The sequence below is a fragment of the Hibiscus syriacus genome, unplaced genomic scaffold (assembly GCF_006381635.1).
Source record: "Hibiscus syriacus cultivar Baekdansim isolate YM2019G1 unplaced genomic scaffold, ASM638163v2 tig00113337_pilon, whole genome shotgun sequence".
NCBI classification, from domain to species: Eukaryota; Viridiplantae; Streptophyta; class Magnoliopsida; order Malvales; family Malvaceae; genus Hibiscus; species Hibiscus syriacus.
Genome location: NW_024063456.1, coordinates 1,296,576 through 1,310,060, shown reverse-complemented (window position 1 = coordinate 1,310,060; position 13,485 = coordinate 1,296,576). Strand labels below are relative to the sequence as shown.

At 36.7% G+C, this 13,485-nt stretch overlaps 1 protein-coding gene across 1 annotated transcript; it reads right to left on the bottom strand.

Annotated features, from left to right (window-relative positions):
- Positions 1–1,403: 1,403 nt before the first annotated feature.
- LOC120186355 (pre-mRNA-processing factor 39-like) lies at positions 1,404–13,485 on the bottom strand. Its single transcript, XM_039190309.1, has 12 exons — positions 13,329–13,485; positions 12,391–12,812; positions 11,774–11,883; positions 10,754–10,983; positions 8,857–9,024; positions 5,480–5,846; positions 4,838–4,981; positions 3,180–3,332; positions 2,984–3,100; positions 2,303–2,383; positions 2,074–2,211; positions 1,404–1,748 (listed from the first exon to the last, which is right to left on the bottom strand). The coding sequence occupies exons 2-12, from the start codon at positions 12,770–12,772 to the stop codon at positions 1,404–1,406; spliced, it is 2,235 nt and encodes a 744-aa protein (XP_039046240.1). The 5' UTR covers positions 12,773–12,812; positions 13,329–13,485.

Genomic DNA, 13,485 nt, shown 5'->3' with positions numbered 1-13,485 from the left:
CCACAAGGTTAAGAGCCTTGTGCTCTTACCAACTGAGCTGGACCTAAACCTATTAGCAAAATTCCTCAAATACTCTCAGTCGTAAACCTGTGTACTCCCTATTAAGACCTCTTCCAGTACCGAGGGATTCTGTCCCCTTGTCATAAATGTCCACATTCTCTTTATCCTGCATACATGATTGCTTTCTCATATCACTCATTGGATTGCCACGAAGCTACCCTGTCTAGAGAGTTCCAACAAGACCGAACGACCACCGTCAAATTTCTCCGATAACTCCTTCCATACCTCTTCTGAACTATTAAACTTACAGTTAATCTCTGGTTTAACAAGAACCGAACCAATCTTTACACCCACCTAATAAGGTCTCCTGTTTGAAAGAACTGTAATAACCCTTGGGATATCAAAATGACTCACGATTCTCAGTATCATCCTCGCTGCTGAAAGGTATTCTTTCTACAAAGTCTCTTCTTAAATACAAATCGGTATACCCATCGATCTGACAGAGTAGAGAAAAAGGATTCATGCCAGCAGTTTAAAGGAACTCCACTCAATTCAACAGAGCAAAACGCCGTCAGAATTCCGATTTCCTTCACAAGGTGATCTAATCATTTAAACCAATAAGACAGTTCACCTATCTTTTTCAACCAAGCCTCCATCATACTTTCCTCCGATGAAAAGAAGATGATGCAAGTGTTCCACGCATATCCTCAACTATCTATCTTAGCATCTATTCCATCACTAAATATAGCTTTATGGACAAGATTGAATTCAAAATCAGCTTTAATAATTCCAGTCAAGGAAAACTTCATCCATTCCTTCTCTTTAGCTGGAATGAACACATTCACCGGTTTCTCCCTTGCACCATTAGCCCCATGACTAAATAGTGCCTCTTTATATGACCTTCCATCATCATATTTGTTAAGCAGCCCCACTTTTGCTTCTGTGAATCTAAGTGATTGCCCGACCTTTCATCTACCTTCCCCATTCTTGCTCCAGGTTCCTTCTTCTTCGCAAACTTTGCAACCCCTACTGTAACTCTTCTCCAATCAATCATCGTATTGTTTACCTTTTCTATGGTATTAGCCATGCCTTCCTGACTTTCAAAGTGAACAAACGCGAAGGTGGATTCTTTGTATCTAGGCCTTGTGTTGACAAGAGGAATGAAAACCTTAACAACTTTACCATGGTGCCTGAAAAATTCCCACAAAGCTCTTCTTGAAACACGCCTATTAAGATTATCGATGAAAACAATCCATTTCGATCCAGTGGAAGCTGATGAGGTTCTAAGACTTTTTGCTCCAGTGGGGAGCGCATCGACTCTAGACATTTTTTTTCATCTCATCCTAATATCAAATATACAAACAAGGTAGAACAATTTGGATAAAAAGATGTTCCAGTTATAGTTAAAAGATATAAGTGCAATCTACCTGTTGGTTGTAGCCAGAATTCCAAGGTTGTGCCTGAGGTTGTGCCTGTGTAGGAGCCTGTGTAGTGGGTGGCCAAGTTTGAGGCTGTGAACCATAACCACCTGGCCACTGGTTTTGTGCATTTGGATAGTTACCCATCAGAGACTGGCCAGGTGAGGGGGCACCTGAGTAAGCTTTCGCAAGCTTTGTCTTATCTGAAGATAAAAAATCTTCTGCATGACGTTTTCTTAATTCCGACATGAGCCTATGAGGTAAAAAGAGTTTAGCATGCCGATCCTCCGCCTTTTTAATAGATTGTACATCGCCAAAGAGATTCAAGAACTGCAAAATTATTTCTCACTGTAAGTTACCAGTAAAACTTTCTTACAACATTAAAGAATTCCCAAACAACATTGAACAATCTTGTAAGAAAATCTTCAAACAACATTTCGAAAACACAGCCCAACCAGACCTCCACGCAACTCACTATTTTATCCATAACCAAAGAATAACATTAACAAAGTGTAGGTGGAATAAAATTTAATCACCAAGCCCTTAAAGCCAAACGTAGAAATTACACTGAATACTGTCAATAAGAAGGTCATTATAGCAGGCAACTTATTTTTCTTTTCTTTTCTTTTTTGTAAAAAAGATGCAACCCTATTACCTCCAAAAATATGCTAGATAGATCTTCCTTGTCTGCACCACTGCCATTTGAGTTTGGGGCTATAAACTTGTCAACTAATAACTCTAAATAATCAATCTGCCTTGGTGGTGGCAAAATTGCTTCAAAATGTATTAAGGCCTACATGTAAAACAAAAGCAAAATCATAAATCAGATACCAGTGGAGAATGTTTAGAGAATGTAGCGTGTCTGAGTGCTTTCAAGAGAGAACCTCAAGGAACGGTTTAGACAGTTGGACATGATCAAGTGCTCCAGCTAAAATTTCCCTAGCCTTCTTCGCATTTCCGCAAACCTACCAAAACAAAAAAAAATGGGAATAACAATTTAAAATTAGAGAGAATTTGGCAAAGAAAATAAACACTTGGAAGTAAACGGCAATCATACAAAAGGAAACAGACAACAAAATTGGTAAAATAAAATTTCCTTTTAGTCTTACAAAAATCAAATAACATGAAAACCTCCTTAAATATCATAAGATATGCAGGCGTGTTTACAGAATTTTAAAACAAAAGTCTGGCTTCTGGTGTAATATATGATGAATTAAGAATGATAACTGGGCATTGGTTGTATGCAATCTATAAACAGAACACAAATGCCCATATCGTAGTGGTAACAGGGTAACGTTATGATATAACATGCTGCCTATTGCAGTTTTGAAACTAGAACATTAACAATAAAATATTTAGAACATTAGTAATATATAATATTAGAAAAATGCATATTTAGACACAGGTTCAGGCAAAGGTGAAATATACAGTTCATCTCATTCTTTTAAAAAAACAACTAATGATATTGACATCGACTCCTAAACCAAAGAAAAATTCCATTTGCATTTCACATGAACAACATAATGCCAAAGGAGAAATTAGGTGTCACAAACACGGCCACCTACCAAGTATGAAAATCTAGAATATTGTGCATACAGCATCAGTAATGTTTGAGAATGCTCTTTTCCTTTTTCAATGGCAATAGCTTGCTCATATAAAGAGAAGGCATCTTCCAATTTCCACTGCAGAATCAAGATAACAACCCCTTAGGAACAGATAACATTTTTACCACAAGACACGTTGACAACCATATAATCATACCAGACGATGTTCCATATTTGCATGCTTAATAATTGCTTCAAGCAGACCAGGTGATATTTCACTGTGAACAAGTTGATATGCAGCTTGAGCACCTTCTATGTCCCCATTCTGTTCCTTGAACCGAGCCGCAAAAAGATGGATCTCTGGTTGCCTCTGTCAAATATCAATAACAAATAACATACCAGTAAAATGTAACAGAAGAAAATTGTTGCAACTAGCATGATGCCATCATTTAAGGTGCCACACAAACACCTAGAAATTATTCTCGTTCTGAAAACAATTATTATCAAGAGCTGTATCTGATAGTGAAAACTAGGCCATGGCTCAAATAGTTTCAAAACTGTGAAAAAGAAACAAAACAAATGAAACACAATGTGTTCTTTCTTCAATTAATTCAGTCAAGGCACGGAATCAGTAGGTGAATACACAATTGGAAATTGCTAGTTTCCATCAAATAATATTTCGTGACAAAAGGTTCCAAATTTCAAACTGTCCCAATCTTTAAAGATAAGCAATGATCTCCCATCCCAATAGGTATTACCTTGGTTTTTAAGGGTACAAGGCACACTGATACGCAAAAGGTCCCCGAAGCCTAGGCACAGGCACACACGTTTCGTAGGCGAGGTGCACCCTTTGTAATATATGATATAAATCAAACTAATACTTTGACAACACACAAATACTTTGTAGGTAAAATATACACAAGCTTGAATTTCTTAAAGCGAATAACAATTATTTTAATATTTAAAACCATTATTTTATTTATTTTTAAATGATATAAATTAATTTTATTATCAATTTAAAATCTTAATATAACTCTAAATTATTACAAAAATTAACTTTTATAATTAATAAAATTTATTAAATAAATATTATTAAATTTAATATTTTACTATTTTAAAACTAATTATATATATATATATATATATTATTAAATTAATTAATTAAAAGAACATAAAAATATTATATAAAAACAATAAATTTTTCAATAAAAGCATGTAAATAGTAAAAGAAGTTATGGGCTTGTTATAATAAATAAATATTAGAATGGGCTATAGATTTGGGCCTATTTGTAAGTAATTTTATGTGTTAGGGTTAGGGTTGGAATGATAAAAGTGTAGTTTTCTACCGAGAGTTTTCAGCCGCTCCTTCTTCTACTGCTTTTCCTGCAGCTCAGTGTCCATCTTCTTCTTCTTCCTATTTATTCTGTTTTTTCCCTATTTTCTTAACAAAAATCTGAAAAGCGCAAAGGTGCTGCACCCGGCGCCTAAAGCCCCTAGAAGTGCACCTCCGACCGCCTCCCGTAGATTGCCTAGCCCCAACCCAGGCGGGCGCAACCTTCATCGCCCAGCTGCGCTACCATACTGCTCCCACATTCCCGTTAACATTGTCTACTTTGACATTAGAACTCAACCTTTACTTTTTTACTTTTGTTTATTCGTAGGTTGTTAATGATATTGTAAAAAAGGTGTCACGGATTTAATTCTACCAAAAACAAACATAGAAAAAATCACGTCAAAGTTTTTTTAAATAATTATAATTAAAATATTTAAATGACAGTTTCACTCTGGCAATTGAAACTTGAAAAGCTATTCTAAAAGGGTGGGAAAACTCATCCACATAGCAGCTTTTAACAAACACAAACTACCACTTCATACCTTGACAAAAACTTGTGTAGCACGCAAAAGGGCATTGTTAGCAAGATCCATGCTTCCACTGGCTTCCATACATAAAACATATCGTATCCAGTACTCGGGATAATTGGCACATGCTATAAGGCACCTTTCATATAATTTGACTACCTATTTCACAAATGACAGTAAAAAATTAGAAAGATATCTGGTGCACCAAAACAACAAAGGATGATCCAAAGCACAAGGAGAAATGCATAAGAATTAAGAAATACTCCATTGTTGGAACAGAAAGGCCCCTCAAATATGATGGGACCCCCATTGCCAGACACATAAATGGTTAGGAAGACAAGAACACACCTGCAGGCATAACATTGGAACTTTAAAATATATAAAAAGAATTCACTGTTCAATACATTACAAACCTAAAAATGTCCACTGAAAAATGAGCGTTTGAAGTACTTAGCCTCAAAGAAACCAAATCGAAGATCCATGCTTTAGTCTCAGTACATTTCCCATTTAAAAAAGTTGCTTCACCCAACGATTTAGCCAATAAGGCAAATGATGCAGCAGATGTTACTTAACTGTAAGTCAATATATAACAAACAGGACAACTGAACACTACAAACCGTAGCTAAAATGAAAGATGAACAAAACAAAATCAAATACCTTATTTAAGTCACCCTCTCTTTCTATAAAGTCCAGGTAGTTATGCCAGTTTTCAAGCTCAGCAACATTGAGGGGCCGAACATGAAAGTAAGGCCTTCTAATAGCCGTTTCAAAACCAATGATCTTAGAATCGAGCTCTTTGGATTTTTGATATAGCTCTTCTCTAATGGCAACATACTTCTCCAACTCTTCTGCTTCAGTTGAGCCAGCAGTTACAGGTTTTGGAGTTTGCTCTGCAACATCAGGATGAACCTCTGCTTCATTGACGTGTCCATCGACCTCTAAAACTGCACCTGATACATTGGCAGCAGCTTCCTCGGTTGTTCTTAATTCTGACAAAGGTCGACTTCCAGCCAACTCTTTAAAACTGTAATACCATCGACATTAGAGAAGAATGAAGTTGAACGAACAATAACCAAAATACCATGATGCACTATGTGCATAATTATGCATAAAATCACTATTTTAGAAGGTAACGTGAAAATGAATCGTATTTGAAACTATCCAATGAGAGGTAGCTCTCCCACCCCATAAACCTCATTCCCCCCTCCCCAAGATTCAAATTGTGCCCACAAGTCCAAAACTTTGTAGTGTCTCTTTCAGGAGTAAATATGCATTCTTTTAAATGAATTTATAAGAACACAAAAAAAATCAAAATACGTTAACACTCGAGCAATGCAAAAAATTATCCTTTAAATGAACATGATGTGACTTTGGAATAACTGAGCAGTTTCTGCTAAGACTGTACAAGACGAAGAAACAACTTAAGAGAAATAAATAAACCACTACTACTTCAAATTCAATATGTGAATAGAGCATATTTCACCGTGACTCCATTTCATATCTACTTCTGATACTGGAAGCAAAAGATTTAACTTTAGATGTAAAAGCAAAAAACGTATTTAAAGGATTGAAGTAACAATTTTGAAATGCATTAATTTTTTTTTATAGAAGTTGGAGGTCTCATTAAAAACTCCCTTCGTATTCGTTCACTTACTAAAAGTATGTTAACGAACATTGAAAGGAAGAAAAGAGTACCTCAAATTTTATTAATAATAATACCCGATACAAAAGACACCACGAAATATCCTCTCATTGTGATGTACACCATTACAACAAACACCTTAACCTCATATAACCTCATCCAAAGCCACAGTCTAATCACCTTACTTCTAATTACGCCACCAGCAGTAGGAATAAAACAACGCAAAACATAATACAAATTAAAAGCAACACCTACAACCATATAGACTAAAACAGAACCACAATTGAAGAGACAAGATCTAATGAGACTCGTCTTCTTCAGGAGCCCAAGAGTTTGGTTTGAATGAAGGCTCTATCGCATGCACCATGACCTTGAAGAAGTTGTCACCAACCTTCAATTCCACCATCGCATCAATTCTCGCATCAGCTTTTGTGAGGACTTGAATTTTTGCTCGATCAAAGGATGGAGACTGACAGCTTTCGTCGATAGCTAGTAATAGACCCCACTTATCAACAATGTTCTTGAAAGTATCCCAATTCCATGCGTGAAAAGGAACACCCTCGCAAACTAACCATACTCGACGACACTCCATTACCAAACTCTCTGACCAAGCTTTGACTATGGAGAACCACTCTGCGAGAATCTTTGATTTATCGTTTTTCACACTTCTCAATGAAGCATTGTCTTCGAAAATCATTAAAATCGCATTTCCAACAGCTCTCATTAAGGTGAAGCCAGTGAGGCCCTTCGCTTGCATTTGTCTAGCGAGGTGACCAATTTTGACAAAGTCCTTACACCACCCCACTAGACAATTGCTCAACACCTGAAGTTTTTCTTCATCTATAAGACCTTCAACTTTAAAATGATTCTTCTTCAAATCATCTTCTATCCCTGTCTTGCTAAGAACACCTGTCAAGGACTTTCTCCAATAGGACTGTCGAGGTTTGAATTTAGCGAAAGAAACGCCAATTTTGTTGCCGTCGACCCGAGAGCCATTCATTTTTGAGATCGCTCTCCTTGCTTCTTCGATTAATGCGAAGCGAATAAAACCAAAGCGAACTCCTTTTGAATTCCTTTTATTTGGAATAAAAGCATCAAGTACCCGACCATGAGAGCAAAATAAAGGTAAACTTCTCCCAATGGATCTTCTCTGGTAAATTTTCAACAAATAACGTGAAGCATCCAGACTTGTCAACTCTGCACCCCTTTGTGATTGACTCCCTGGATCCCTCGTGTACACCATTTACTGCAGACTTTTCATCGCAACACACCGCTTTAACAGACACATGAATACTAGGAGATGTTACAGAAGTTGGATTTGGCAATGGTAGTAGTGGAAGAACAGGAAAACCTCCATACTTGTCAAAAGCATCAGAATTTGTAACTACTCTTTTAACAACAAGATTCTTCCTTGCCATCTCAATGTGCAAAAGGAACTTCAACTTATCATCAAAAACCATTTTCTGAAGGGCATCCTTGGCAGCAACTGCGAATTTTACAGTTGAGAAGAGAGCAAAACCCTTGGGCTTATCTCCCTTGAAGATCAAATGCAAATCTTCAAAACCTGGAAGCCATCTCAGAAAATTCTGCAGCTCTCTCTCTTTGACATCTTCAGGCAGACCCATAATGAAGATAGTACGAACCTCATCATGATGAGAAGGGTGAGATGGCAGAGAATGCGCGGCTGCAGAGGGTGGAGGAACTTGGACCGGAGGTCTCTGCTAGAGAGAAGGGAGGATTCCAGCACCCAGCATGATGAATGACTGTTGAAATAAAACACCCAGAGACTTGACAAACTGTCCTGGACGCGATCCCGATGATGAAGAATACTGTGACTGCCGGCGGGTGGAGGTGATGAAGAGAGTCCACACATGTAGATCTTTAGCCTCAGGAAAGATGAAACTACGTAGTTGTCCCTCAACCAAACCCTCAAAGGTGGTTTAGATCGGGAGAACAACTTGACAGAACCATGCCTTGTTCAGTTTTAGACAAACCGGTCAAAGACTTGTTGACAGAGAAAAGCAACGAGTCAAGACTCAAGGATAGAAAGGATTAGTTCGCGAGAAAACGGCGAGCCCGGTGGAAAGATGATGAACTGGCGACGGACGACGGCGAAAATCGGTGAAAAACGTCGTTCAGATTTGCGCCGAATGAATGACTTCCTCGTAAAACTAATCTCGAAAGTGGAAACAGAAGGATGTTCAAGAAGCAAAGGTACGAAAATAAAGAGCAAGGAGAAAGAGTGACAACCAAACGGAACAACGATAGCAATTTTATTGCATAAGTTTGGCCAATTACACTAAAAGAATTTAGATATTGTACCAACATGGTAAGCAAATGTAAACATGCCAATAACACAAAAAGTAGATATGAAGGGAAACAGAGAGCGTACCTGTTAAAATACCTATCTAGTTGTTGATTAGGGTTCTCTAATATTCTAGTATAAATTGAAGAAAGGCGACTCCACTCCTGGTGCATGTACTCATATTCAATGTATTTATCCCAAAGAGGGAAAGACAGATAATCAGTTCCAACATACGTTAATCCTCGTTCAAAGAGCCTGAAACACCATGAAACAGAATCATTGTCATGCACAACAAAGACCATAAAGGCAACGCAAACACGTCTACAAATATAAGACAGTGGGAGCAATGTCGAAGCAGAAAGAATAACACTCTAGACATGTAAAGAAGCAACATGTACCTTCCAGATAAAAATTAAATGTCCAAGATAAAGCAATGATAGAGACCATCTAGCCCTTTTAAGGGGTGATATCTTCAAGCATCATTTTCCATATTGATGCAACTCAACTTGTCAAGGTTAAAGTAAAAATTCATAGGTGACTACATGACTATGATACAGGCTTCAAAGAGAAACAGTAATAGGAAGCGTAAAGAGCTGAGGAACATAGTTAATATCCTAAAATTGTTTCAACAATTAAACGTAGATTAGACTCAAAAGCAAGGGAATAAATAGGAGTAAGAGATTTCAAAAAGTACACCCCTATCCGGCCTTTTTGACATGAATAGGAGGACTCGATACCAAAATTATATTAGAAATAATATCTTCAAAAAAATCCGAAAGGCGCAAAGGCACTGCGCCTGGCACCCGACACCTAAAGCCCAGAGGCGCGCGCATCTTGTATCTCGCCTCGCCTCATCCTAGACGGGTGCCATCTTCAACGCCTGGCTGCGCCTCGCGCCTTTTAAAATAAAGGTATAGAGGTTGCAAGATCTAAAGAGGGGCTCGTGATTAACCAAAGAAAGTATGTTATTGACTTAATAAAGCAGGTTTTTTTGGGTGTAAACCAACAGATACATCAATGAAAGCTAGCCTGAAATTCAACAAGGCAGCAAGCTCCTTAGTAGATAAAGATAGATTTCAAAGGTTAGTAGGAAAGATAATCTATTTGTCATTAACCAGGCCGGAAATAGCTTTTCCAGTAAGTTTAATTAGTCAACACATGGCTAATCCTAATGAAGAACACATTGCAGCAGCTAACAGGATCCTGAAGTACTTGAAGAAAACTCATGGACATGATTTAATGTTCAAAAAGTCACAAGACAAATCTGTGAAAGTCTTTATAGACTCTAGTTGGGCAGGGGACTTAACAGAAAGGAGATCTACTAGTGGCTATTGCACATATGTGTGGAGAAATCTCGTTACTTGGAGAAGTAAAAAACAATCAGTTGTTTCGAGAAGTAGTGCTGAGGCAGAATTTAGAGCCTTAGCATGGAAATGTGTGAAGGAATCTGAATACTTAAGCTGCTAAAAAAATTATGCCATGTTTTGAAGTTCTTTGTGACAATCAATCTGCAATTCACATTGCCAAAAATCCAGTTTAACATGATAGAACAAAACAAGTTGAAATTGATAGGCACTTCATTTCAGAAAAAGTAAACAAAGGGATAGTCGCTCTATCTTACATCCCTTCAGAAGGACAGTTAGCAGACACGATTACAAAGGCCTTATCAAAACATGTATTTGACAATTTTGTATCCAAGTTGGGATTATCCAGCTTGAGGGGGAGTGTAGGAATATATGTGTCAGGAAATAGATTAAATTACGATTCTGTAAATATTTTTTGTAATTACAATCCCTTACTTTAAGAGATTATATCTTTCCCTAAAATTAGTTTATTTCCTAACTTAAAGTATCCTAAGATAGAGATATAGCTTGTATATAAATATTTAACAAATCCTATTGATTATGGTATGGAATAACAGAGAATTACTCTGATTTCTCACAAATGGAAACCAAGAAGAACAACACACATTAGCATGTATTACCTTCGGATGGTTTCTGGATCTCCATATGTTTCAATGGAAAAAGCACAATATAGTACCCAAATATCCACGGAATATGTCACTCCCTGAACTGCCCTTTCATAGACTTCTACAACTTTGTCCATGGAGCCTATGTGTGCTTCATGATCCGCATACTTTTTCCAGTAACCATAGCACAAAGGAAACTCGGCCAAGAAAGCATCATAAACCTTTCGAATTTTCATTATATTGTTCTGCATGCAGATATAGACAAAAACATCACTTGGCAAACAAGACACAAAAATTGAAAAATAATGAAAATCAAGAGTTCATACACACAGAAATCACCAGGTTTGGGGTGATTATTAGAAGCGAAGAGGAAAAAGAAAATACAAAATAACAAAATTACATATGACTTGCATCACTTTCCTCAAAGATAATAAGGTGGACCTCCTGTCTCTCCCCGGATTATATTCATTTTACTATATTTGGATAAACAATTATAAAGGAAAAAAGTAAAGGACGGTAAAGGAAAGGAAATGACATATGCATATTGACATATGTGTTTTTGTTTGGACGATTAAAATTAGTAAGAGAAAGGAAATTGGAATAATTTTCACAATCATTGTTTAGTTAAACAGTGGAAAGGAAACAAAGATAGATTATAATTTATGATGACTTTTCAATTATATCCTTACTATAAAATTACTTATGTAAAGATTATGACTTATGAGGGTAAACAAATAATTTCACATCTTATGATTATTTTACTTCCCTTTCCATATGTCCTCCCCCCCCCAAAAAAAATGGCAACATTCACTGATTTAAAATGTAGCGGCAACGTAGTATCACAATTGCTATTATGTAGTATTGTCTCTGCCACCAATATCGATCGGCAATATTTAATGTAATTAACCACAATAAGAATCCATTACGTCTGTGACCTAAAATCACACACAGCCGCAATTTAAATCCATGAAACATATAACTAGCTAACAAAATTTTCAACATTTAGAAGCCCAACAAAAGTTCAAGCTCACATACCCCTGCAAGCTTCTCTGTTTCCTCGATCAATGTAGTCCAAGCATTAAAATCCAACGAATTAGCTCTCACAATACTCCACATGTGTTCCTCTTCACCAGACAGAGTTGGTGCTAGAAGTGAGAAAAAATGCAGGCGAGTTTCAGATTTCATAAAATTTAAATACTATAATAACAATAATAAGAAGGGAAGGTGTTATGTTTAATAAGTTGTTCCACGTCATGTTGATCAAGAACAAAGCCTCATGGAAGAGTGGCATGGAAAAAGGTTGTTCTCTTGCTATTAAACTTTTAATAATTATGGCATACTCAAGACTTGCAAATTTGAGATACAAATAGCAGAAAAATGAAACGAAATATATAATTCATTTGCTAAGCCCACTCCTTTGTTTCTTTATTCCAGATATGAACATAGCATAAAGACAATAAAAAAAGCATATTCAGTTTAGAATAATACATGGAAATAAAGATTATTCCCTAAGAACAATTGATTTTCATGTCGAGAATGAGTTAAGGTTACCACTGAGAAGGTTTGCAATTCACATTACATAATGCACCCTTCAACACAAACATAAATAATAGTACCTAGTGAAGTTACAAACATGCCAGAGAAAAATATACCAGATCCATCCACAAACTCAGGTGCAGATGAAACTCCACCTACATTATCAAAAACATTTCCATTCTCAAATGTAGTTGCATTTCCTGCTTCACTAACAACATTCCCATTTAAAGGATAATTAGAACCAGCAGCTTTTGATGCATCTGCTGCAGTATTTTCAACTGCAAGAGCATTCTCATCTGTTGATCCACCAGCGGGCTTGCTGTCATACATTGCACTGATTTGACCTTCTTGACAAGCAGAATTTGGGTCACCACCAGAAGCAGTGGGATCTGCTGTAGCCTCAGAGGAGTAAGCACCAGAACCATTAGAATTATAAGCTGCCGAAGTATAATCCATCATTGTTGATGAGTCTGCAGCTACTGCTTCACTATCTCCCATTTGAGCTCCGAAACTTTAACCTGGGGTATGCAAACTCAAACTAACCAAGAGAAGAATTTCATGTCATTATGTTACATGAAAACAATACCAATAAAAAATAAACAAAAAAGTTATGCGTAAAATCATAGGAAATAAGCACAAAACTAATGTCAATCAAAACGTAAAAACAAAAGATTGGGAAGACCTAGATTATACTAGGTCTGTTTCTCACTAAAAAAATTCCTATTTTTTACTTACTCCAACATACAACAAATATACAGGGAATAAAACGTTAGTTTTTTACAGAAACGATGGTGAAATAACAGAATGGTCAAATTAATTTAACTGAGTTTATAATTAATACTAATTTGTAGGAAGAATAAAGTTGTTCATTGCCGGGGAATGCTAGAACCAAATCGGGTTAATAAAAATTAAGAACAATTTAAAGCAGTTCAACCTAGAAACCTCAACGTTCAACATAATTCGCTAACCAAATCTTAAACAGTTTGGGCAGTCCAAAACCCTAAATTGGAGAAATTGATGCAGAGAGAAAACAAGTATATGGCTGGATACGTACCGGGAGAAGGAGAAGACAGCGTCGTTTTCTGAGGCGAGTTCCAGAATCAACAATTAGGAGTGATTTTAGTAAATTTAAGAAGGTTTTTTACAAAGTTCCTCAGAGGTTCCTTTTTTATTTTTTTTCCGTGAGAGAGGGACGACGGATGGAGAGCAAA

What these genes read in the sequence shown, in the direction of transcription:
- LOC120186355 (XM_039190309.1), bottom strand. Translation starts at nt 12,772, where the DNA reads ATGGGAGATAGTGAAGCAGTAGCTGCAGACTCATCAACAATGATGGAT. An exon ending in GATCCAGAAACCATCCGAAG is followed by an intron (nt 9,025 to 10,753) that starts GTAATACATGCT and finishes ATGGTGTTTCAG; the next exon opens with GCTCTTTGAACGAGGATTAA. An exon ending in CTAGATAGGTATTTTAACAG is followed by an intron (nt 5,847 to 8,856) that starts GTACGCTCTCTG and finishes ATGGTATTACAG; the next exon opens with TTTTAAAGAGTTGGCTGGAA.